This window comes from Oxyura jamaicensis, chromosome 17 (assembly GCF_011077185.1).
Source record: "Oxyura jamaicensis isolate SHBP4307 breed ruddy duck chromosome 17, BPBGC_Ojam_1.0, whole genome shotgun sequence".
Lineage (NCBI taxonomy): Eukaryota > Metazoa > Chordata > Aves > Anseriformes > Anatidae > Oxyura > Oxyura jamaicensis.
The window spans coordinates 8,535,076-8,556,158 of record NC_048909.1 but is presented as its reverse complement, the minus strand read 5'-3'; the positions used below and the strand labels follow the sequence as shown (position 1 = coordinate 8,556,158).

At 50.1% G+C, this 21,083-nt stretch overlaps 1 protein-coding gene and 2 long non-coding RNA genes across 4 annotated transcripts; 1 reads left to right on the top strand and 2 right to left on the bottom strand.

Moving 5' to 3' along the window:
• Positions 1 to 2,822: 2,822 nt before the first annotated feature.
• On the bottom strand, positions 2,823 to 12,497 carry PPP1R26 (protein phosphatase 1 regulatory subunit 26). Of its 2 annotated transcripts, XM_035341649.1 has the most exons (3): positions 12,231 to 12,497; positions 10,855 to 11,008; positions 2,823 to 9,162 (listed from the first exon to the last, which is right to left on the bottom strand). In XM_035341649.1, exon 3 carries the CDS (start codon positions 9,099 to 9,101, stop codon positions 5,046 to 5,048), a length of 4,056 nt encoding a protein of 1,351 aa, XP_035197540.1. In that variant the 5' UTR covers positions 9,102 to 9,162; positions 10,855 to 11,008; positions 12,231 to 12,497; the 3' UTR covers positions 2,823 to 5,045. The 2 variants fall into 2 exon arrangements, with proteins under 2 accessions (XP_035197540.1, XP_035197541.1); XM_035341650.1 differs by lacking the exon at positions 10,855 to 11,008.
• A 42-nt stretch (positions 12,498 to 12,539) lies between these two features.
• LOC118175409 lies at positions 12,540 to 13,285 on the top strand. Its single transcript, XR_004754962.1, has 2 exons — positions 12,540 to 12,666; positions 13,012 to 13,285. It is a non-coding gene; the product is annotated as an uncharacterized LOC118175409 (long non-coding RNA).
• Positions 13,286 to 14,230: 945 nt separating this feature from the next.
• On the bottom strand, positions 14,231 to 15,470 carry LOC118175408. Its single transcript, XR_004754961.1, has 2 exons — positions 15,061 to 15,470; positions 14,231 to 14,762 (listed from the first exon to the last, which is right to left on the bottom strand). It is a non-coding gene; the product is annotated as an uncharacterized LOC118175408 (long non-coding RNA).
• Positions 15,471 to 21,083: the final 5,613 nt, after the last annotated feature.

The window sequence follows — 21,083 nt, the reverse complement described above, 5'->3', positions numbered from 1 at the left end:
GCTGATAGCCAAAAAAATGAAATCAGTATAATATTATGTGCCGATACCACAGCAAAGATGTTCTTCATTTGTTACAACTATTTGTGGCATTTTTATATAGTCTTATAAACCATTTAGGAAGCACGACAAGATGATAAATCTAAACGTATTTGTAAGGTAACAGTAAGGCAAACTATTTGTTTAGCTAAAGTGACTAAGTAAAAATCAGAAGTCCAAGAATATGAAGTTCAAAACCTAACAGCATGTCACCGAGCCTGTCCTTTTTTTTAAACATTCAAAGATTCAAAGAATCCACCAGCAAGATTTCAGTCAAGGCTATCAAACAATTCCAGTCATACACTGCAATTAATTTGGGTATCTCAAAGACAATAGCTGAAAAGACTTCAACAGATTTGAACAAGTAAACATACTAAACACAAAAATGGGCCCGAAAAGTTAACTTTTTTAACATTTAACACATGAAAATAAATAAGCAACCCTCTAGCACTCACTGCTACTCCTCTGTTAGACTCTAGACAATGCCTCAGGTTTCTCATAACTTCCCTTTCTTCTCCTGAAATGAAAAATGAAGGGCAGAATTAATACAAACAGTTGTGACAATTTTAAACATCTTTTGATCCGCAGATTTTTCCGCAGGTGGAATAATTTACGGATTAAACTACCTCTTGGAAGTATAAATTTAGTGGCTTTTGTCACCTGTTTTCCACCTCTTTCCATAGCTGATCTGGAAACACCCACCTCTTTTCTTCCTTGCCTTAATTACTCCCCTTTTTGTTCCTGAACTGAAACTGCACCCTGTGTACCTCGCATCACCCTCATATAACCTGCATCCCAAAACAGGCGGAGGGGTTAAAGTTGCCCAACTCACTTCCTCCGAGGTCTGCTGAGAAGGGAGCACTGTGCAGGCTTCAGCTGCAGCCAGCCCCGAGATGTGCCTCTGCACGTGGATCTGCTCAAGGCTACACAAGTCTGCAGCTCCTCATCCCTTCTGCATGCTCCATTTCTCTGGATTCTGCTGTGTCCTCACTTAAGCACTCAAGTTTGCTTACCTTACGTAGGTCAAAGACATAAGTTCCCTGTTTTTACTTTCTCACATTTCCCTGCTTTTGTGGGCTTTAGATATACTGACCCGTTTGTTGAGGTGTTCAGAGGCCCAATACACTTATATTTGTTTTAGCAGTACCTGTACAAATTGAAAATACCATTCTAAAGATGACAGCGACACATTTTACCACAGAGAATCTACCTGAAAGTCTCTTTCTGCTTTTTATTTCGAAAACAAGGTTTCCAGATTTGCAGCTAACATCACCCGAGGCTGTGCTCTCAAACCAGGGCAAGCTGCAGTTCTTAGAGGTCTGAAAAACTTCAACCAACCAACCAACATTTACACTAATAAAGGGAACGGTGGCAGAGGTGGTCTGTTTCTTCCCTTTTTAAAAGCAGCTACACATCCAAACGCGTTCCCAAAATAGCAGCCAAGAACTGCTTATACAAAATGAAGGTAGTCCTCTTGGTCCCCCGAGGATCCTTGAAGATTGCTTTTCCCGGAGCACAAAGATAGCTGCTGTGATAAAAATAAAACACTGTACTCATTTTCAAAGTGCTGAACGAGCACAGGTTTATCTGAGAACTCTGGTACTGCATTTGGGGTGCTGTAAGTGACCAGTAGTAATAAGTGGTTTGGTAAATTGATATCCAAATTAGATTTATGCTTTGAATGAAAGAATAATTATGCATTAAAAAACAAAACCAGCAGTCATTTAAAAAGTAACTTCCTTACTTTATTGATTAAAGCTGAGTTCATGGCTCCGAGTGCATGCTGCCATAGATAAAGGTTGAAATTAATTCCCTGGGAGGGCTGAAATCACAGGAGGAGGAGGCTTGTTCTGGGCTCTCAACCAAATGCCAAAAAAGGGTCGGGGGGGCACATGGCCTCCGCCTGCTCTGCAGTTGGCTGCCTGTTACCAGTATCAATAGGAAAGAAAAACAAAGCTCATCCATTTCAGTACCGCATCTATCGAGACTCAGCCCCATGCAATATTTTCCCTCCCAGCCCGCAGACGAGCTCAGTCTCCTGCCTCCCAGGAGAACTCCAGGGCTGGGCGTTGCAACATCCCCCAGGGGAGCGTGAAAGCACACTCATCCTCTCCCCACACCACCAGGGGCTCCTGGACTCACTGCTACAGCAGGAAGGATCTCATTCCAGTTCTGGAGGCTGCAGCTGTGCTACAAGGATGCAGTTGCACACGGAGTGCTTTCCACCTGAGGTCAGGTCTCACCTGCTAAACAACACCTCCGAGGGAGGGAGGAACCCCTCGTGCTGCTAACCGAGAGCGGCGAGCATAAAGACTCCACTTCTTCACCATAAGTGCCAGAAAACAAAACTGCTGAGGGCTTTGCTAGGATTGCAAGCACCGTTCTCACCTCCAAGAATATGCACTTTTGTTCCTTTACACCTTACGTATTTTGTACGTTCTCCTTCCACATTTTTAAGAACATTCCTTTAGACAGTCACATCTTTTAGGGTGTGGATTCTGCCTCACAGTCCCGAGGAAAGCACAGGCTATTGTCGCAGGGATTACGGTAATGGGTTGCTGGTGGCTGAGGACAGCAGGATGCAAGAAGTGAGAGCAGATGAACTGAGATCCTGTTCCCAGGCTCAGCTGACGCAAATGCCGTGACTGACTTTGCAGGAGACATCCTTCACTTGAGTGTTACTGGCAGAAGTTACTTGCGCCTTTGGACTAAGGACAGGAGGGAAAAACTGACACAAAAACACTACTCACTAGTGATGATGAGAACAAACCATAGGAGCACTCTGGTTTCACGGTCCACGGTCAGAACCCCATTTATTAAACATTATAAACTTATCAATGTACACCATTTCCTATATACAAATCAAGTTTATCATTATTTTAAAAAAGTGCTGTTTGAAATTAGCTTTTATTTAAAGCACAAGGTAATGGGAATTGCATCTTAACTGGAAGTGAATCAGTTCACGAGTAGTATTGAGCACACAGACACATTGGCACAAGACACCTTTTCAATCTTAAATGGTGATTTACTGAAAATTTTGAGGAGAAACATCCAGCTTATTTCATACAAACAGTACATAGTGCTTCCATCATCTCTATTAAGCACAGTTTAATCCTTTGAAAGCAAGGTACTCTGAAAACTTCTATTTTAAAATACCAGCCTATTTACCTATTCCAAACAAAAGGCCTAAATCCTGCAGCCGATTCAAGGCAGACAAAAATATGTGCCCGTGTAGACTTAGTGCAGGCACGTGAGCTAAGTAAAAAACACTTTTGCAAGGTATCCTACCACAAAAATGAAATGACCTTAGCATACTGATCTCCTAAGCCAACCAACCAGCCCAAGGACTACAAAAAGGTGGCCAGACAGTAAGAAATGTCAAGTGACCACTACAGACGTGTTTAAAATGTAGCTGCACAACAGTACAAACACACAAAGGATGGTCTTGATTTCTCTACATGCCACGGTTACTTCCTCTACTCTATGCAGTTTGCCAATATGCTGCAAATGCGATCACACCTGGGGATACCAAGCGATACTGGATCCATTCTTGACTGCTTTTGCTCCGTTTTGCGACGTTAAGGCCAGCCTCCAGGAAGACTGCTGAAGTGATTAAGAGACCAAGTGACACTAAATGGTAGCTTGGCTGAGAGAACTTCTGCAGGAGACTGGAGAATATTGAATCAATTCACAGGACAAGATGCAAGAACGAACTACTCAAAGGACTTCCCTACACACAAACGAAAATGAAAGAACCAGCCAACAGCTTAAATTCACCCCTTTCGGATTTTTCAGTGAAACCGGTGTGGGGACACTGTGATATGAACGCGCTACTTCCATGCCATTTAAAGTCAGTACAAATAAAAAGACAGTAGTGAAAAATTGCTTTATTCCGGGTGCTGGAAAGAGAGGCAGAGAGAGCTCTATCAGTATGAAAGAACAGTGCTGAAAATATCCTTGGCGTTTACGTTAGGAACTTCCTACAGCAAACCTAGCTTTGCTCTATTGCACAAAAATTGTAAATGAAAAAAGTTCACAGAAATGTAACATTTTAGAAACCACTTTTGAAAAAGGAAAGTAAGGGCACTCGATCGAAGAAAGTTCATTCGGAAAAAATCAAACCCCATCTCTGGGTAACTGCAGGGCATCCGAACTGGACTCGAGAGCAACGAGGAAATGGTTTCAGCCTTGCAGGCCCACGAGTACGTAAGTAGTGAAATCCACAGAAATCGTGTTGTCTAAGTAGACAGGCTCCTTCACTTTCTTCCAACTTCAATTGTGCTTTGAATCACCCGCTAGCAGGAGGCTTTCAGCATTCAGAAGGTACTTCCAGCAGCTGCTGAGATCGCCTTACACAGGCCGTGTGGACGGACTGACCCACTTTGTTTACCTGGATCTGCGTTTGGATCTTCACGGATGGATCTCCGCACCCACAGCTGCACCGACGCCGCCGGAATCCTGCTCAGCGAGCTCACCCAACAGTCCTCGGGGTGGGAGAGCTGAGACCCGCGCGTAAAACCACTACAAAGGATTGTCCTAAGGCAACTCGAATGTAAACAAATGTCAGAGTCTGCTTCCGAAGCACAGCACTCGTATTAAATGCTGTGTTTTCCTAGGATCTCTCAACAGACTGCCAAGTATGTTCTGCGCGCAAACAGGTTTCCTCTTAATATATGATTAGAGGCCTCATAATTTAAAGCATGATCAGCCAGTATCATCTTATCTACAGTAACTACAGTATCCTGTAGTAACGTAAGCCCTAAAAGTCATTATAAAAAATATTTCCTTGGAGCGCTTTAAATAATTTACAAAATTCTACAAAACCTAAGTATGTTTATCCGTGATATCCCTGCTAAATAGATGCCTTTTTCACATTAGTGTGTATATGACATACATGTATCAGCCTCTCCCACCATCTCTCCTTTCCTGTCTCAAGTTTTATCAAGATAATTGTAACAACAGTTATTTTCTAAAAATACTGTTACTGCGGGGGAAAAAAAAAAGTGTACTTACATATTTGAAACCTTTATTTTCAAGAGGGAATCTGGGCAGTCCCCTGCGGGTACGTCAGTAAATTTTGCACAGTTTTTGTCTAGAACTTCCTGCCCTTGGTCCGGTTTACAATCAGCTTCCCTATTCTGCAGGGCAGGCAGTTTTCCTTCCAAACTGGATCTGGATACCTGAATTTCTTCCTGCCTGTCACTGTCCTGGTGGAGAACTTCTTCCTTCTTAATGCACGCGTGCACACTGTTATCCACACCTGCTCCTCCACTAGTTTTATCCGCTGCTACTGCTGTCACAGTTAGTTCCTGCAGTGGGCAACCTGACCCTGGGTCTGACACGCTGTCCTGCTGGTTATTCTCTCCATTACTGCACACTTGTATACTCTCCTGGCACGTCTCTCCACTAACTTTATCAGCTTTTACTGCTGCCATACTGTGCTGTGGGAGAGGGGGACCTAAATTCAAACCCGTCCAGCTGTCTTTGTGGATATCTCCTTCCTTCATACGTATCTCTGTGTTCTCAGCTTTCGATGTTCCTCTGCAAACCTTATCTACTGTTACTGCTGCCACGCTCTGTTCCTGCGAGGGGAGATTCAAATGTGAATCTGAGTAGTCTCCTGCAGCGGCCACCTTTTGGCAACCCTCTGCTTCCTCTGTGCTATACAAAGGAGCAGCCTCCAGTCTTTCACAGGTTTCTGCTACACGGGGACCTGACGCTTCCACAGCGAGCTGCTGAGAAGAACTGGATTCTTTTATTGCTGCCTTATTCTCCCCACTAAATTCACCTCTTGGCTGGGAGGCTTCTCTTCCCTGCTTAAGTACGTCTGCATCCTGGGAATCTACCTCCTTTCCTAATGCGCTGCTCTGGCTGAGCGCCTGCTCTGCTTTCTGCTTTTTCATCAAAAGCATGGATTTCTTCCTTTCCCGAGCGTACTTGAGACCCGCGATAAATTTACTCGAAATTTTTAAGTGAAAGGTGTTCTTTCTTTTAGATCGAGATTTTGCATTAGCTACTTTTCGCACTTTACAACCTTCACTTTTGCTGGTTTTAGCTGGAAGTGTTTTCTGCACAGGTTCTGCTTTAGGGACGTCCTTTTTACCTGTTGCATTTCCAGGTAACTCACCAGCAGCACCACCTTTAACCCCCCCCGTTCCTTGTTTAGCTTTTGACTGACCAGTAGTATGAAGATAAACATTCTCCGCCGAGGGAGCAGCTTTCTCACTGTCAAGTAACATTGCACTTTTCCCTTCCGTTCTCTGAGAGTTCTTCAGCTCGTTGGCTTGCTGGGACACTTTAGTCTTTCTACTCTGACCCAGCAAGAGGCCAACCTCATTTTCAACTGGCTGTTGCTTTGCTTTTCCTTTATTAGCAGTCTGTTTGGTCACCCTCAATAGGTCTAGAGTTGCATCGTCCTTTTGCATCTCTGAATTGCTCGCAGAGTCTTTAGCCTTTTCTGCCAAAAATTTCCTAATTTCTTGTTCAATGCTGTCGTCGCTGTCCACTGAACTGCTATCGTCAGCGTCTGCTGCAGCTCTGAAAGTACATTTTTGATTCTTAGCTAGCCGCAGGTTGTTCTGGTTTGAAATTGGTTCAGGTTTATATCCTTTTTTAAGCTGTAAATCAAACTCTAAGTTCTTAATGGTTTCTGGCCTTTCATTTGAAAGTTTGACATTTATGCTGTCTGGAGGATTTCTGATTGCATTCTCTTTCACAGCTTTTCTAGACCTTGAGAGGCAACTTTTCAGTAGCACACGATTTTTGCATTTCCACTCATTTTGTTGGAGGCTGCTAAATTCATCCAGCAGCTGAGTGTCTGTCTCGGTAAACCTGACTCTCTTCTTGCATTGAGATTTCTGCTCCTTAGATTTCTTCTTTAATTTTCTTTTAGACCGTAAAAGGTCCTTGATAGCGCTATCAAGGTCCTCATCGCTATCCAGAGAACTGCTCTCATCGGCCGAACCGTCTCTCTCTTGAGTTTGGATGGTATTTTTCATGAGCTTTCTCGCACCACTCTGAACCTGCAAAAAAGGATTTACAGAATCCAAGGCCACGCATTTGTCAACGGATCCCCCCAACTCAGAAGACATCAGCTGCTGCTGGGTAGTCTCGCTGCTGTCGAGCCTCCGAGCATCACAGAGTTCTTCAGGGCTGCTCAGGGCACACCCCTGGTGGAGCAGAGGAGATTTTGAATAGGTATCCGGCTGGAAAAATCCCGTTCCCAGCTGTTCAGGTGCTTTTGATGCATCTTGTTTCGCTATTCTGCCTTCCCTTTTAAGTCTCCTTTTACGACTCAGTGATAGCTTCAGTGTTTTGGGAAGAGAAGGCTCAAGAGTACCAGTGAGGCTGTTCTGATCAGATGGCAAAGGCATCTGGATCGAGCGTGACAGGCGGGGAGGCTTTGTTACGAGGCTTTCCGACTGAGCTTTCAGAGCCAAAAAAGCCCTGATTTCTTGCTCTATGCTATCATCACTATCCACGAGGCTGTTGTCACTTTCACAATGGGAGGATGAGAGAAGCTGGGGAGAAAAGAAGGAGTCCGTAGTGAGGGATCTGTTGTCACTTCCCATTTGGGATGGCATGATTGTTTTGGAAATATCAAGGATAGCTTCTGCACACATGAGTTCTGCAGATGTGTCTGCCCTGCAAGAGGCCTGCAGTGTGAGCTCACAAGCAGCAATCTTGTTTTCCGGAGGTACAAAGTGTCTGGCTTTTTTCAGTGGTTTAAACAGCTTGTTAAATTCATTGCTGGTGCTTTCTAACTCTGTTGACTTTGAATTAATCTCTTTTCTTTTGTTGCTTATAGGGTTTTTATGGAGGTCTGGTGAGGCACTTTTTGTTGAGCTAATTGTCAGGCTTGCAGAAATGTCGGCTATCCCCTTTGCGTCAAATTGTTCCCTTTGCAAAAGGACAGAGCCTGTTGGGTGAGCTGCCTCCTTCCTGATCTTCTCTAGCTGATAAAGCTGAATGGCTTCTTCAATACCATCATCGCTACTCGAGTCAGAGGCGTGCATGCTGTCGTTCAGAAGTGCTCCCCTGGTTTCCCAGTAATTAGCTCCACTTCCTTTATTTTGCTGCATTAACCAGGGCTGGCTGGCAGTGGCCATTTCTAGATAGGCTCGGTTCACTTGGTTGAAATCACCGGGCTCTTCCTGGATTTTAGCCTTCAGACACTTGGACTGCGTGCTGGTTTTCCGTAGCTTGGGATGGTGTCTCAAGAGGAGCGCATTACAATCTTGCTTCATAGCACCACAGTTTGTTTTGTCTGTTGGTTGTTTGTTGCTTTTTAGGACAGATCTCACCTGGGAATCCTTTTTATCTTCCCCGATTACACACTTGCTAATTTCTTGCTGCTTTTTCTCATTCAAGAACTGCACTATTTCTGCTTGTATGCTTTGTTCAAAGGAATCATCACTGCTGATGCTTTGAGGGGAAGCCGGCTGTAGCCTTTTACCAAGTCCCAGCTGGTCAGAAAGGTACTCTTCAGAGAGCATCTCTGCTTTAAATTTCACAGGTAGCAGGTCACTAGACATTTTGTTCTGGGAGAATTGTCTCTTAAACCTTTTGTCTCTGCTTATATTTTCAGAGCACTCTGCATTCCTCTGTAACGACTGGTCATTCTTGCTTTTTGCTTTTAAGTACTCTTGAATGGCTTCTTCTATACCTCGGTCAACAGAATCGTCACTGTCAGAATCAAGCAAGAGAGTCTCAAATCCCACATTCACTTCCACTTCAGTGTCGTCCGAACCAGCAGGGCAACCACGCTCAGTATATTTAGGATGTTTCCGCAGCAATGTGGTGCTGGATGCGACCCTATTACTGGTGCCCTTTTCTCCCTTTTGTTTCTTCTGCATAACACAATCATACTCATTGTTCATACCCAGGGGAGACTCTTGACTTTGCAGGCTGTTGATGATCATCTGAACTTTTGTGCTTACAGAGGTTCTAGTGACGTTCCCTTCGGATTCGGAGAAGCAAACGGGGTATCTACAATTCCTTGCCGGCCCAAAGGACTCCCATTGTGTTTGAAGAGCTACCAAGGTAGAAGCATTCATAAGGAACATTCTAGCAGGCAACAGCAAAATCCACGAAGGAGGCGTTTTTCAGACCGGTCTCCTTTCCATCCTATGATAAAAAAGAAGAAAATATTTTATTACATGGAACTTTTCAGAAGTTAGATACGTAATAATACTTGGTAGTAGAAACTGTAAACTCAGGACAGCTTTTATTAGCTCTGGCTGGGTATTAAACACATACAGCAGATGAACTTGGGCAGCTCAGGGAGAAGGAAAGGGAATCTATTTCTTCCTAAAACATGCTATACCATAAGAACCCCGAGACAGCAACCATTCTGACCTCACTGCAGGATGAAACCTTTTGGTAGACACAAATCTTCAGGAATTTGCAAGAGCAGTATTACATTATAAACCCCAAACAGAGTGAGGCCTGTTTAGTGGGACAGTGAAAATAGTCGTCCAGAGAACGACTGACACCCCAAACAGAACTTCCACATGGTCCCTCAAGGGCAGAAGGTTTCACCTGAAGCATCGTTTGGTGGGATGAAAACAATACCTGGCTGCCACAAGGCATACAGCAGCCCCCATTAAGATAAAATACTGCAGTAGTGGTCTTCTACAAGCCCGATGCGCTGCCTCCCCTGCAAACTCAGCCAGTTCCAATCGCAACGTGGCACAGCACTCTTACCAGCCTAGAGATGTGCTTATACCTCCAAGTTCTCTCCAGCTTTACTCTTGTCCATTACTTTCTAGCTTTGGTTTCAAATTAATCAGTGACAATAAATATTTTAGAGAATTTAACAGATTAAATAACAATTAATAATATTTTAAACTATTATTCTTAATATTTTAACTAATAATTTAAGGAATGACTATGGTTATAACTCCTTAAAACTTATAAATGTATTTGCTACTAAGAAAAAGATAACAGACAACCATGGATGACAACGCTTTATCACTTCAAAAAAGAGCACAGCGCTCCAACACAGATTGTAGTACAACATGACAAATGCTTGTGTCAAAAGTATTCTGGGACCCGTGCTCAGGGATCAGTTTTATTGCCGTCTTGTTGGGAGACTAGAATATTCTTGAAATCTTACTGACCGAGGCAGAGTCACCCTGAACATGCCTTACACAATGTCCACAGGGTGCTTAGCTCTGAAAACACAGCTGATAATGTTTTGCCTTTTCACTTGCTGATTTTCTGCTGAAGAACATCTCAGCATCTTAACGCATTTTAACCCAAACCTTTGGCTCTGGACACCCATTGCTGGTTTTCTATTCCTCAGTGTTAATTAGTTTCAAAACATCAATCTTGCAGAATTAAAATGTTAAGTGTAGCGATCAAGAACATCCTTGCTTGATGGCTGGTACTTGGAGCAACATGACACGCTGTTTAAATTCCACCTTTTCAGTCAACTGAAGATAGTTTAGACTTATTTCTGCTCTACATTCACCAACAAAATCCGAGTCCTCCCAGCCTTTCTCATACAAAGCCATGAGCTACCCTGGGAAGCGTCTCACAGAAGCAGCTGAGAAGCCTGCTGTGACGCAGGTCACAACTGAAACTTTTAGAAAAATGTGAATGAACACAAAATTTCTAAAACAGTCTCCAACACATCCACTGGGGCAACGATAAATTAAAAACGGTTTTCCTTCTAATAAGCAGCAAAGGTTCAAACGGTCAGAAATTAGAATACCTAATTATCCTGAAGAAAAGCAATTAACATACTTAAGATTCCAGCTTCATAAAAAAAAAAAAAAGAAAAAAGAAAAAAAAGTATATTTCCTATTAACCTACTTCCACAGTTTCCAGAGAAGGGGCAGATGTCTTCATTATCCCACACTGTGGCTGTGGCACTACAAACATTACACAGGACTCAGTCTAACTTTCACAGCACCCCTTCGGGCCATGGCCAACATCCTAGCGGCAGCTGCTGAAACTCAACTGCGCGCTGGTAAATCAAAGGGACGTGTGTTAATAACACCTGTATTTATCTACCACCTCTACTGCTGAAATATGACCGCCTTTGGAGGGAAAACATGATGGGTATTGTGGCTACAGGTAATGCACCATGATGCTTGGGGCTAGGAAGGGAAGCTGAACCTCAGCCACGGCTGATGGGGACAATTTTGCTGCTCCCCAGCCACGGCTGATGGGGACAACCTTGCTGCTCCTTCCTCACACAGCTGAAAACCCTCTCTCAGGCACAACTCATGGAATCGCAGCCCGGTTTGGGCTGGGACAGCCCTCAGAGCCACCCCCTGCCATGGGCATGACCCCACCAGCCCAGGCTGCCCAAAGCCCCCCAACCCAGGGTGTCACATCCCTCATAATTTCTCCGCATCCCCCAACTCTGTGCCTCAGTTTCCCCTCCTGGGGCAGGAGAAGGGGAAGGATGGTGCAAGGGGGAAGCGAGGAGATGGCAGCGGGCCCGTCACCAGCCCAGTGACCACTGCCTCCTGGGGGGCTCCGCACCCATGGAGGGGACAACTGGGGGTCGTGGGGGGGGTCCTGCCCACCGTGGGGTGGCTTTGAGGGACACCCACGGAGGTTGTGAGAAGATGTCCTGGAGACTGTGTGTGAGGGGATGCACAGGGATACCCACAGAGGGTGTGAGGGGACACGAGGGGACACCCACCCACCGGGACACCCACAGGGGCTGCTGTGTGAGGGGACACCCACCTGGGGGGCACCCAGAGCGTGAGGGGACATCCCGAATACTGTCTGTGAGGAAACGCACAGGGACACCCACACAGGGTGTGAGGGGACACGAGGGGACACCCACCCACCGCGACACCCACCGGGGGGGGGGGGGAGCACCCAGGGCAGGACGTGAGGAGCCACCCCCCCCCACTCCGGCCACCCTCCAGAAGAACAGGAGTGGACATGAAGAAGCCATGAAGAAGCCCCACACCGCGAGGGCACCCACAGGGGCTTGGGGACCCCTCCATTAGCAGCCAGGGGACACCAACGGCCACCCCCCCGGAGCCAGCGGGGCCGCCTGCGCTGGGCGCCCCGTCCCTCCCTCGCCGTGCCCGCGGCAGGGCCGGGCCGAGCGGCGCCGCCATGGCTCCCCCTTCCCGCCTTCCGCCGCCCTCAGCCGGGCTCGGCCTCGGCTTCGGCCCCTCCGCCTCCTTCTCCTCCTCCTCCTCCGCCCGACCCCCGGCCCTCACCTGCTGCCGCCGCGGGGGTGACCGAGGCGGGGACGAGGGAACGGGCAGCGGCGTCCCGGCGCCTTCCCCGGGTGGGTCGCAGCCGCTCCGTTGTGCCCCGTTCCCCAGCTCCGAGCGGCCGCTGCCCGCCGAGCTTGGTGCAGGGGCGGGCGGCGCTTCCTTCCCTGCCCCCGGGGAGAGGGAGGCATGCGCCGCAGGGCTCCGCCGGGGTAGGCGGGGGCGGCCGGACCGGGCCCTCGGAGGCCGCCGGTGCTCGCTGAGGGGACGGCGGGGACCGGGGAGGGGGGAGCGGCCGGGTAGCAGCGGGCAGCACCGGGTCGGGTCGGGTCGGCCCCGCCGCCGGGGCACAAAGGGAGGCACGGCCGGGCCCGCAGGAAGGAGGCTGGAGCCCTCGTCATGGGTCCGCTGCGGGGGGAGGAGGCGAAGGGGGCGGCCGGTTCTGGTGGGGCCGGGGCCTGCTGCAGCCGCACGGTGGGGACAGAGCGAGGTGAGGGCCTCGTACCTCGGCCAGTGCGCTGGAAACACGCGTGGTGTGGCCCCTGAGGATGAAAACACGCGTGTGGGGTGTGTGTGTGTGTGTGTCCATGGGCTGCAAAGGGCTGCCCGCAGCATGAGGAGAACTCGCAGCGCTTCCTTCGGGGCGCAAAGGGAACCGGCAGAGGGAGGAAAGACTTAAAACATCAGCGAAGCACGCCACTTGCTGTCCCAAACCTAAAGTTTGGGATGTAACGCTCATAACCGGTTATAAGAGCCAAAGCCTGTTTTATTTGTTTCTTGCCAGAAACCTTTTGCTGCAAGTACCGGTTACCCACTGGAAAACCCCTGTGCTTTCTGGGGTTACAGCAGAACCACCTGTGATGGTTCCCTCACTGCAGTGCCACGTCCGTGCCGACAGCATTACGGATCCCAAAGCACCAGAATCTTCCCTTAGGACACCCATTTCAGCCTGCTCCTTCACCAAAAACTGCAGGATCACTCATAGCTCTTGGCTTCTACGTCTTCACAAGCACGTCCATTCTTACTATCTGTTAAACAGAAAAATTGGCACCTTAACCCCAGGTGCTGCCTGTTCCCCCTTTGCCAGTGTATTTTATAGTCATGGTGCTTGAATACCTGTGATGGTACAGGTGAACCTGTCATCTTTTGGCTGGGTGTTGCTGAAATCACAGGGAAAATGCTCAGGTGATGAAACATCAAGCGAACAGCAGTGGGGAACAGCAGGTACAAACAGTCCCAGGACGAAGAGGGTGGCAGCTCGTGGCTGTGCAGACCAGACGCTGTGCTCACATCCCACCGGGCTCCTCTGCAGTAAGAGGAATTCCTCCCGATGCACAAGAACGTGGCAGACATCAGGGCCCATTGCCCTTCATAGGTGTGTCACACAATCATTTTCCGTGTCGCTCTCCAGCGGCTGCCGCTGCCATTTCTGCTGCAGCTTTGACATCGCAGCCCTGCAACTCAGAAGTTTAACTCGGAGTTACGGGGCAGTTTCCTGATGTAGTGTTACACATCAACAAGAGTTTAGCTCAGCTCCAAGGTGAATCCATTCTGTCCTTACAGAAAGAGGTGTTGCTCTTTGCTGCAAGGCTTTTCGGATGTTTCGGATGTTTTTGTGCTCAATCTGCAGCAATACATCACAAGATTTGGGGCTGACGTATGCCACGTGCTGTGGAAGGTTTTCTATCTGCTTTCACCCTGAAGGTGCTTCTTTTGGGGAGCATGCAGATTTTCAGCCTGAGGCAGAAGGAATTGTGCTTTTTCCTGCACTCCAATCTCACATTCTCTTTTTTTTTTTTTTTTTTTTAATTATTATTATTTTTTTTTCCAGGAGTCCCTTACCTACCAGACCAGGTCTGATCCTGCTTTTATTCAGGACATGGGACGGGACCATGTTTCAAACGGTCATGCACGTTTATAGACTCAGCTTAATTTATCTCCTGCTCTTACAATAAATAAAACAGCTGTTTATTTATTTATTTATTTATTTCTTATTTTTTTTCCTGGCTATGCAATAAGCTTTTATATTCTGAAATGGCTCGCTTGAACGAAACTGCTGAAAACAGCACAGCCAGCATCTGTGTGCAGAGGAAAACAATGAACACGCTTTTCCTTAGCTGCAGAATTGCAGCCCGGAGGTGAGGAAACTTTGCTCTTTTCACCATGTTCCTCCTAATGCCACTCCAAAGGAAAGAAAGGGCTCTTGTGTTCACGTATCCTCCCAGGCCAAGTCAATTTGCATGTGAATGCACTTTAAAAATAAAATTAAAGTCAAAGCTATGGCCAGAAGCCTGACAAATGTGCTTGTGCACATGCGGTTGCTCGGAGGGAAGGGAGGCTGGCTGCTGCTGGAGAGCACCGCTGTCACTGGCGGAGGTGGCATTTTATGGCCCCGCAGAACAAGTTGGCCTCCGTGTGCGTCCTTTCACTTGAAATAAAAACGGAGCCTCTCCCCGAGGTCCCATTAGGGGTGATTTGTCTTCCTGATCCATGATCTTTGTGGAAATGAGAGCAGCGGTCCCCATCCACACGTCCCTGGTGGATGGATGACAAAGTCACAAGCGCTAATTGGACCCCTTGTTAGGACGGCGGGGATGGCAGGGAAGCGTTCATGTTTTCAGAATGAAACATCTGACCCCGGGATCTGCTCATCCCATTTGCAGGGGGTAGGAACAGGCTCTCATTATAGGTGGCTCCGGCCACATTAGAGGCAAAAGCTGCTGTGGGTTATCGAGGCTGAAAACAGAGTTCAGGTGATGCCTTTTTTTTTTTCCCCTCCAGAGAGAAAAAGGACAAGATTAAAAAACAAAAGAGTAAGAATAAAAGGACTCACCTGGCAGATGTTCCTGTTGTCGGGAAACCTGTGGCTTCAAGGCCAATTTACAGTCCTCACGTGGAGCCGTGTTTGAACACCAGGCATGGCTGCGCTGCTGTTTCGCTGGGATGTGAGTCACATCCGATGCCAGCCAAGGGCACAGCCACGTCTGGGACGCGGGGGAAATCGATAGCCTCAGGTTCTGCAGGCCTTTTCCTCTGCTGGTGGCAGTTGTGAATTCACCAAGCGTGCCTTTGAGTTTCGGGGCGAAACCATTCAATTAAAGTGAAATCATGCTGGGACCTTTTAAGTTTTTGGTGGAAGCAGTGTACGGGAAAGGGTATGGGGTGAGCGTGGTCTGAACCTTGAGCTCAGCCAGTATTTGGGGTGCACATATCACGAGGCTCCACCGAGCGTCAGGAGGTCCGAAACTTGGCCAAAAAAAAAAAAGCAGTGCAGGCATTGGCTTTAAATAAAATGAGTGGGCTGCTTCTCTCTGGTACAAAACAGGGCTCAGGTGGGGCTCGAGCCCTTGCTTCCCTCTTGCATGAATTTGCTCGTGCTGTGAGCGCACGGCAGGTCCCAAGGGCAGCGGTGGTGGCCCCGCTCCTGCGTCCCCCCCTCGGTTCAGCCCCTCCAGCCTGACCGCAGGCGGGCGCATCGGATGGAGTACGACTGCGTCGGGTAGTAACAGGGCAAATTGGAGAGTTTAGTTGTTATTTAATAAATGCCAAGGAGACTCATGAGGCCTCGAAGTTATAATAGAAAGATCTAATTTAGAAAAAAAAAAAAAAAAAAAAAAAAAAAAAAAGGAATAGAAGGAATAGAGATGCCTGTGAAAGCTGCCAGCCAGCAGCGCTGGATGTTGAACATTTCTATTTACCCTCCGAGCAGTGCGAGCGGTAGCAGCAGGGCTGGTGCTGCTGGGGAAATGGCACCGGGGGCCGGTGGAGGGCTGGGCTCCAGCTCTCGGAGGAGCCAGCACAGCTCCCGTGGCCACGGGAGGCTCCTCTCTGTCTTGCCTCAGCAGCCTCCGTTGTAGTAAATCAACGTTGCATGTCAGATTTGTATTTTATTTGATTTTTTTTTTATCGAGACCCACTGGCTCTGTGAAACGCATCCGGCAGAAAGCGTAGCACAGAGGCATGGGGACAGAAAATGTTTGGTGGTTTTGAGTCAAATCCGGCGGACTTCCCGTTCGTTACTGACCATTAAAACGCGACTGAAGGTCTCCAGGGTGCACGACTGCCTGGCTTTGAAGATGACCCCCTTCAGTATCTGGGTGTCTGGCGTGAGGATCCAACCCCAGAGGTACAATGTGGCGCCCAGAAGAGTGAAACCCTTACAAATAAACTCAATATCATACGGTGGAGAGCTGTGCAATTGTGAGGTGAGGGCACCTCCCTTATATTCTGGAACTAGAATCTTTCAGGGGCTTTCCGGGGCTTTCTGCTGGCCACAGCCACCTCTGCGACCACAGGCTGCTCCTCCTGGGGCCGCAGGCTGAGCACACGCAGCTCTCCCCCCAGCACCGACAGCGGTTTGCAGTTGTATTTTAGTCCTGTGTCATCGCAGTCCTCAGCTCAGCTCTCCGTGCTTGCAGCAGCACCCTCCTGCTGCTCCCACCCCTGCCTTGCTTTAGGGGGTTTCAGATGCGGTGCGGGTCCTTTTCCAGCTCATCCAGCATCCTCTTGGGAGTGAGCAGTTGGAGTTGAGCTTGCACGTTACCCGCATCTCGGGGCTCGGGGGCACTGAAGAACACACGAGGGTTCATTCCGAGACCAAGTCCTTCCTTTCTTTTTTTAATGAACCATTTGCAGTTTCCCACAGCGACGCTTTGATTTTGGCCACGGGCTGGGACATGAAGGCATCAGGTGCCACGAGCCGCGGTGAAAGGTGCTGAGAAGGGGTCTGGGAGCTTCTGAACGGACTTTTTAAGGGGCAAGATCAAAGAGGTACAGCGGGATTGCTGCTTTCCCCACCACGCGAAGAAAAGCCGTAATGAAACTGAAGTGCTGCGGCCGCGACATGTTTCAAAAGGAAACCTCTTTGCCTTTGTGCTGCAGTTGCTGTGAGCTTTGAGGGGACTGGGGGGGGAAAAGAAAACGCCCTGTGCTCTCCAGCTCCCGTCATTACAGCTCTGCTGGCCCCCTCGGGGCAGCGCTGGGCACCTGCTGGGAGGGCTGGAGGCTGCCTGGGATGCGCCTGGATAACGCCCAGGCACCGCAGGCATCCCTTGGGATCACGGCACGGACTCGATGTCACATCGGAGGGGCCGTGCCATGCCGTGCCTCCCTCCTGAGCTGATCTGGGAGCGAAGTGCCTCCCCCTGAGCCATGGGGTGACGTCCGTCCGGGAGCTCCAGGTGCAGAGCCGGCTGCAGCACCCTCCCAGCCCAGTAGCTCCAAGCCAGCTTTTTCAAAAGGCATCTTCCCGTTTAGGAAAGCTTTTCAGATCACCTTCAAGGAGCACTCTCTATTTTTAGCACTCGCGGACTCTCTTGGCTGCAAACAACTGAAGCCTCTCGCAGCGAATTCACAACGGGGTTGCTGGCAGGAGTTCAAAGCCTCCGACCGGAGCACGGCACAAAGGGATCGCCTTCCCCCCCCCCCCGAGGTCCCCGTGGAGCAGGATGAGTCCACAGGGCTGCCCCCACAGGACGCTGCCACCACCCTGGTCACACTGGGGTGGCCGGGGAGGGGACAGGCTGGGGTTTGCGGTGCACAGCGGCGCTCGCTCGCCCACGGCTTCGCAAATGCGAGACGCGTTTTGTGCGAGCAGGCTTTGATTGGGGATTTGTGAACAACTGCTGCTTGGCTGAGCGGCCAAAATGCTGCGTTTAATAAGGTTTGGATCAAACCAAAAATCACCACTGTTTTGGGTTTTCATGCTGGTTAAAAAAAAAGATAAAAATCCCCTGCTGGGACAGCAAAACCAGGCAGCTCTTTGACCTGGGCTCTCCTCCAACAAACCAGCGCGGTGCAGGCCGCCCTTGGCCGAGCAGCCAGACGGAGCAAAAACCTCCCGGCTGCTCTGCAGGGTGCGGGCACCTCCCAGGAGCCATTTCAGGCTGGGAGGAGCGGCATTTGGCAAATATGCCCAAAGTATTTCCCTGCCCCGGTCCTCATCCTGCTCCCAGCGTGGGCAAAAGTCACCTCCTGGTGCTCCAGGGGCAGATTCCCCTGCCGTTCCCTAGAGCTGTTGGGGATGGAGAAATATTAACTGAGCACTGCGAAGGGCTTTGGGGCAACAGAGCCCAAAGGGAACACTGGACGAGCTCAAATCCCATCCTTTTGGACAATGTTAAAACCATGCTGTATAGGGAGGTGCTTGCCCCTGGCTGGGTTAGTGCTGATGGCGTTACCAAACAGCCCTTTTAAAATGTCCTGGCGTTGAATCCTCTGGCCGTGGGCTGAGCCCTTTGGAAAACAACCTGAACCCTCTCTGACCCATCCCACACCCCTGGGGTGAGGCAACAGCATGGGGTTAGCGCACTTTACCCCAAATTTGGCTCCTGCAGAGGGAGCGATGCTGCACCCGTACCCGGCACTGCCCCGGGGAGCTCACGGAGGCGCACCCAGTCCCATCACTTGGCTGCATCCTGCAGGGCGAGGGCTGGCTGTAACCCTCGGCCAGGCTTCCCTGCCCGTCCCCAGCTTGGCCAAGGCCCAGGAAAGCCACGAGCACGGGTGGGAAGGAGCGGGGGCAGCGCCCGGGGCTGTGGGGCAGGCGCGTGGGGGCCGGGAGCAGCTCGCAGCCGCGCGCGGCCCACGGGAAGGAGCCGGCTGCGAGGAGCTCGTGGGAGGAGGAGAGAACCGGGTGTCAGCAAGCGAGGCAGATTGAGAGCTGAGACGCGTCCGTGGTTGTGTTTGGGATGTGATCAGCGTTGCCTTGTGACTTGCACAATCTGCAGAGGCATGAGTGGTAGGCAAAAAAAATTAAAGCAAACAGTGGGAACGGAGCTGCCGCATCCCCTTGTGCTGTGAAGGAGGGAGAAGCCCTTCCCTGCGTCCCTGCAGCCATGGCCCTGGTGTTTTACTGCCCAGATCTCGATGGAGGAGCTGTGTCTACAGAAATCTGCCTCCTGCTCCTGCTCTGAGCGGCGGCGTGGCCCCAGCACCCCGCAGCAGGATCGGTGCTGCCGGCCAGGCAGGAGGGCGCTGCCAGGCACTCGCTCACCTCTCCGCCGCCGCAATCCGTAGGAGTGTCACCGGCACATCTGTTCGGAGCAGGAGAAGTAATACAGGTCCAGCTGAGCAATGAAATTGCTTTCAGCTCTGTTGATTCCTTGCTCGGGGGTGTGCGGTCAGCCTGGCTGCAGGCAGGAGAGTTTTAATTTATTTTTTCCTCTCCCTTGCAGCCAGAAGAGATCAGTCACACACTTGAAGCAGGCAGTGCCATCGTCTCTGCCTCCTGTTCCTCCCATTCCCATTCTCTGCACAAGACAGGCCATCTGGGCTCATCAGCGAGGCCCTGAAGTCGCTGACACGGAGCCTGCCTGAAGGATTCACACCTCTCTCGTAACCGGGCTGCTTTGCTCGTCCTTTCCCTGTACCCCATCCAGCTCGGCTGGATTTGGCCTCTGCTCCGGGCCCAGTAGCCACATCTCCTCTAGATGGTGCAACAGTCATTAAACACCAGTTATGCCCTGTGACGTGTCCAGGACACCAGCCTCGCTGTGGGGCTGTCCCAAGCTCCCTGCCACCGCTCCCCGCTCCCTCCTGCCGCAGGATGGGTGCTGTGGGGCACAGCCCCACGCACACTGGGGTCTGTGCCAGGGACCTGAGGAGCACCAGGGCTCTGCTACGGGGCTGCACAGACACAAGGTGATGGGAAGAACCCACCTGCTGTTCCTGGAGTGTCCGTCCCACTGGAGATCCATCCTCCTGGACGGTAGCAGGAGGGACACACGGAGATGCTCTGCTCCTCCAGGGCCACCAGCACCAGCCCAGCAGAGCCACCCCATGAAGCTGCAGGGATTTTATGGCTGGGGGGCTGAGTGGGGCAGAGGGAGCTCAGCTGGGCGAGGAGCTTGGCCCAGCACCTTGGGTTTGGGACCCTGCAGGAGCAGGGGAAGCCTAGGAGCATCTCTCACTGCAACATCCCCCATCGTTTAGGCTCAAATCAAATATAAGCTCAGTGGTTTGGGTGAAACAATAGGAGAGGTTCCAGCCTAAAGAAAGGTTTTCTCCGATGAAGCTTTGCTGGCAAGCTTTAGAGCCTGTATTTTAAATAAATGTTATGGGTGCATTTTAAAACACACCATATGTTCTCACGCGGATCTTCATGGTAGCTGCTATAGCGCGGCTCTCAGCCGGGCGCGCTCCCCTCCGTCAGCTCTCCGGGGTGTTCGCCGTGCCGCCCACGGGGCCGGATCCCGGCACAGGGGAAGCCACGTGTGGGGACATCCCTGCCCCGGGGCTGGGCACCAGCTCCTTTCCCACTGCCACCGAAGTCCCTGCTGCGTTTGGTTTCGTGCCGGTGGTAAAATAAACTCGTATTAAAAGTCAGGAGGCGTTTGCTGGAGAGGTCATTGAGTGGTGGTGCCGCTGGGGACCTGCCCTGCACCCCTGGCATCGTTCCCGGCATCATTCCCTTGCAAAACCCATCGCTTGCCTCATCTGTTTGGAAAACACCTCAAAACCCAACGAGAGGGAGAGGTGGAGAAGAGGGAAGGACGAGCAGAGCCAGGGAAGCTCCTGGAGATGCTGCAGGATTTCTTAATTCTCCCGGATCGCTGTAGATGGCAGTCCAGCCCCGTGCCGCAGCGCCCAGCCCAGCCCAGCCCAGCTCGCTAATGAACTTTAATGCATGCTGGCAAGGAGTCAAGGGATGAGCTCTGACTAAGTTTACAGCACATTTTCCCTTCTGACAGATTACTGCTTCATTTGTAAAAGGAGAACTTCTCATTAAGTACATTTCTGACATTTTGTTGAGGGGGGGGAAAAAAAAAACCCTCGTGTTGCCAAGCGTGCTGGAGTGCGAGTGGGGCTGGGCCTTCACAGGTTTGGGCGCTGCTTTATTTTAGCTTTCTTTTTCCT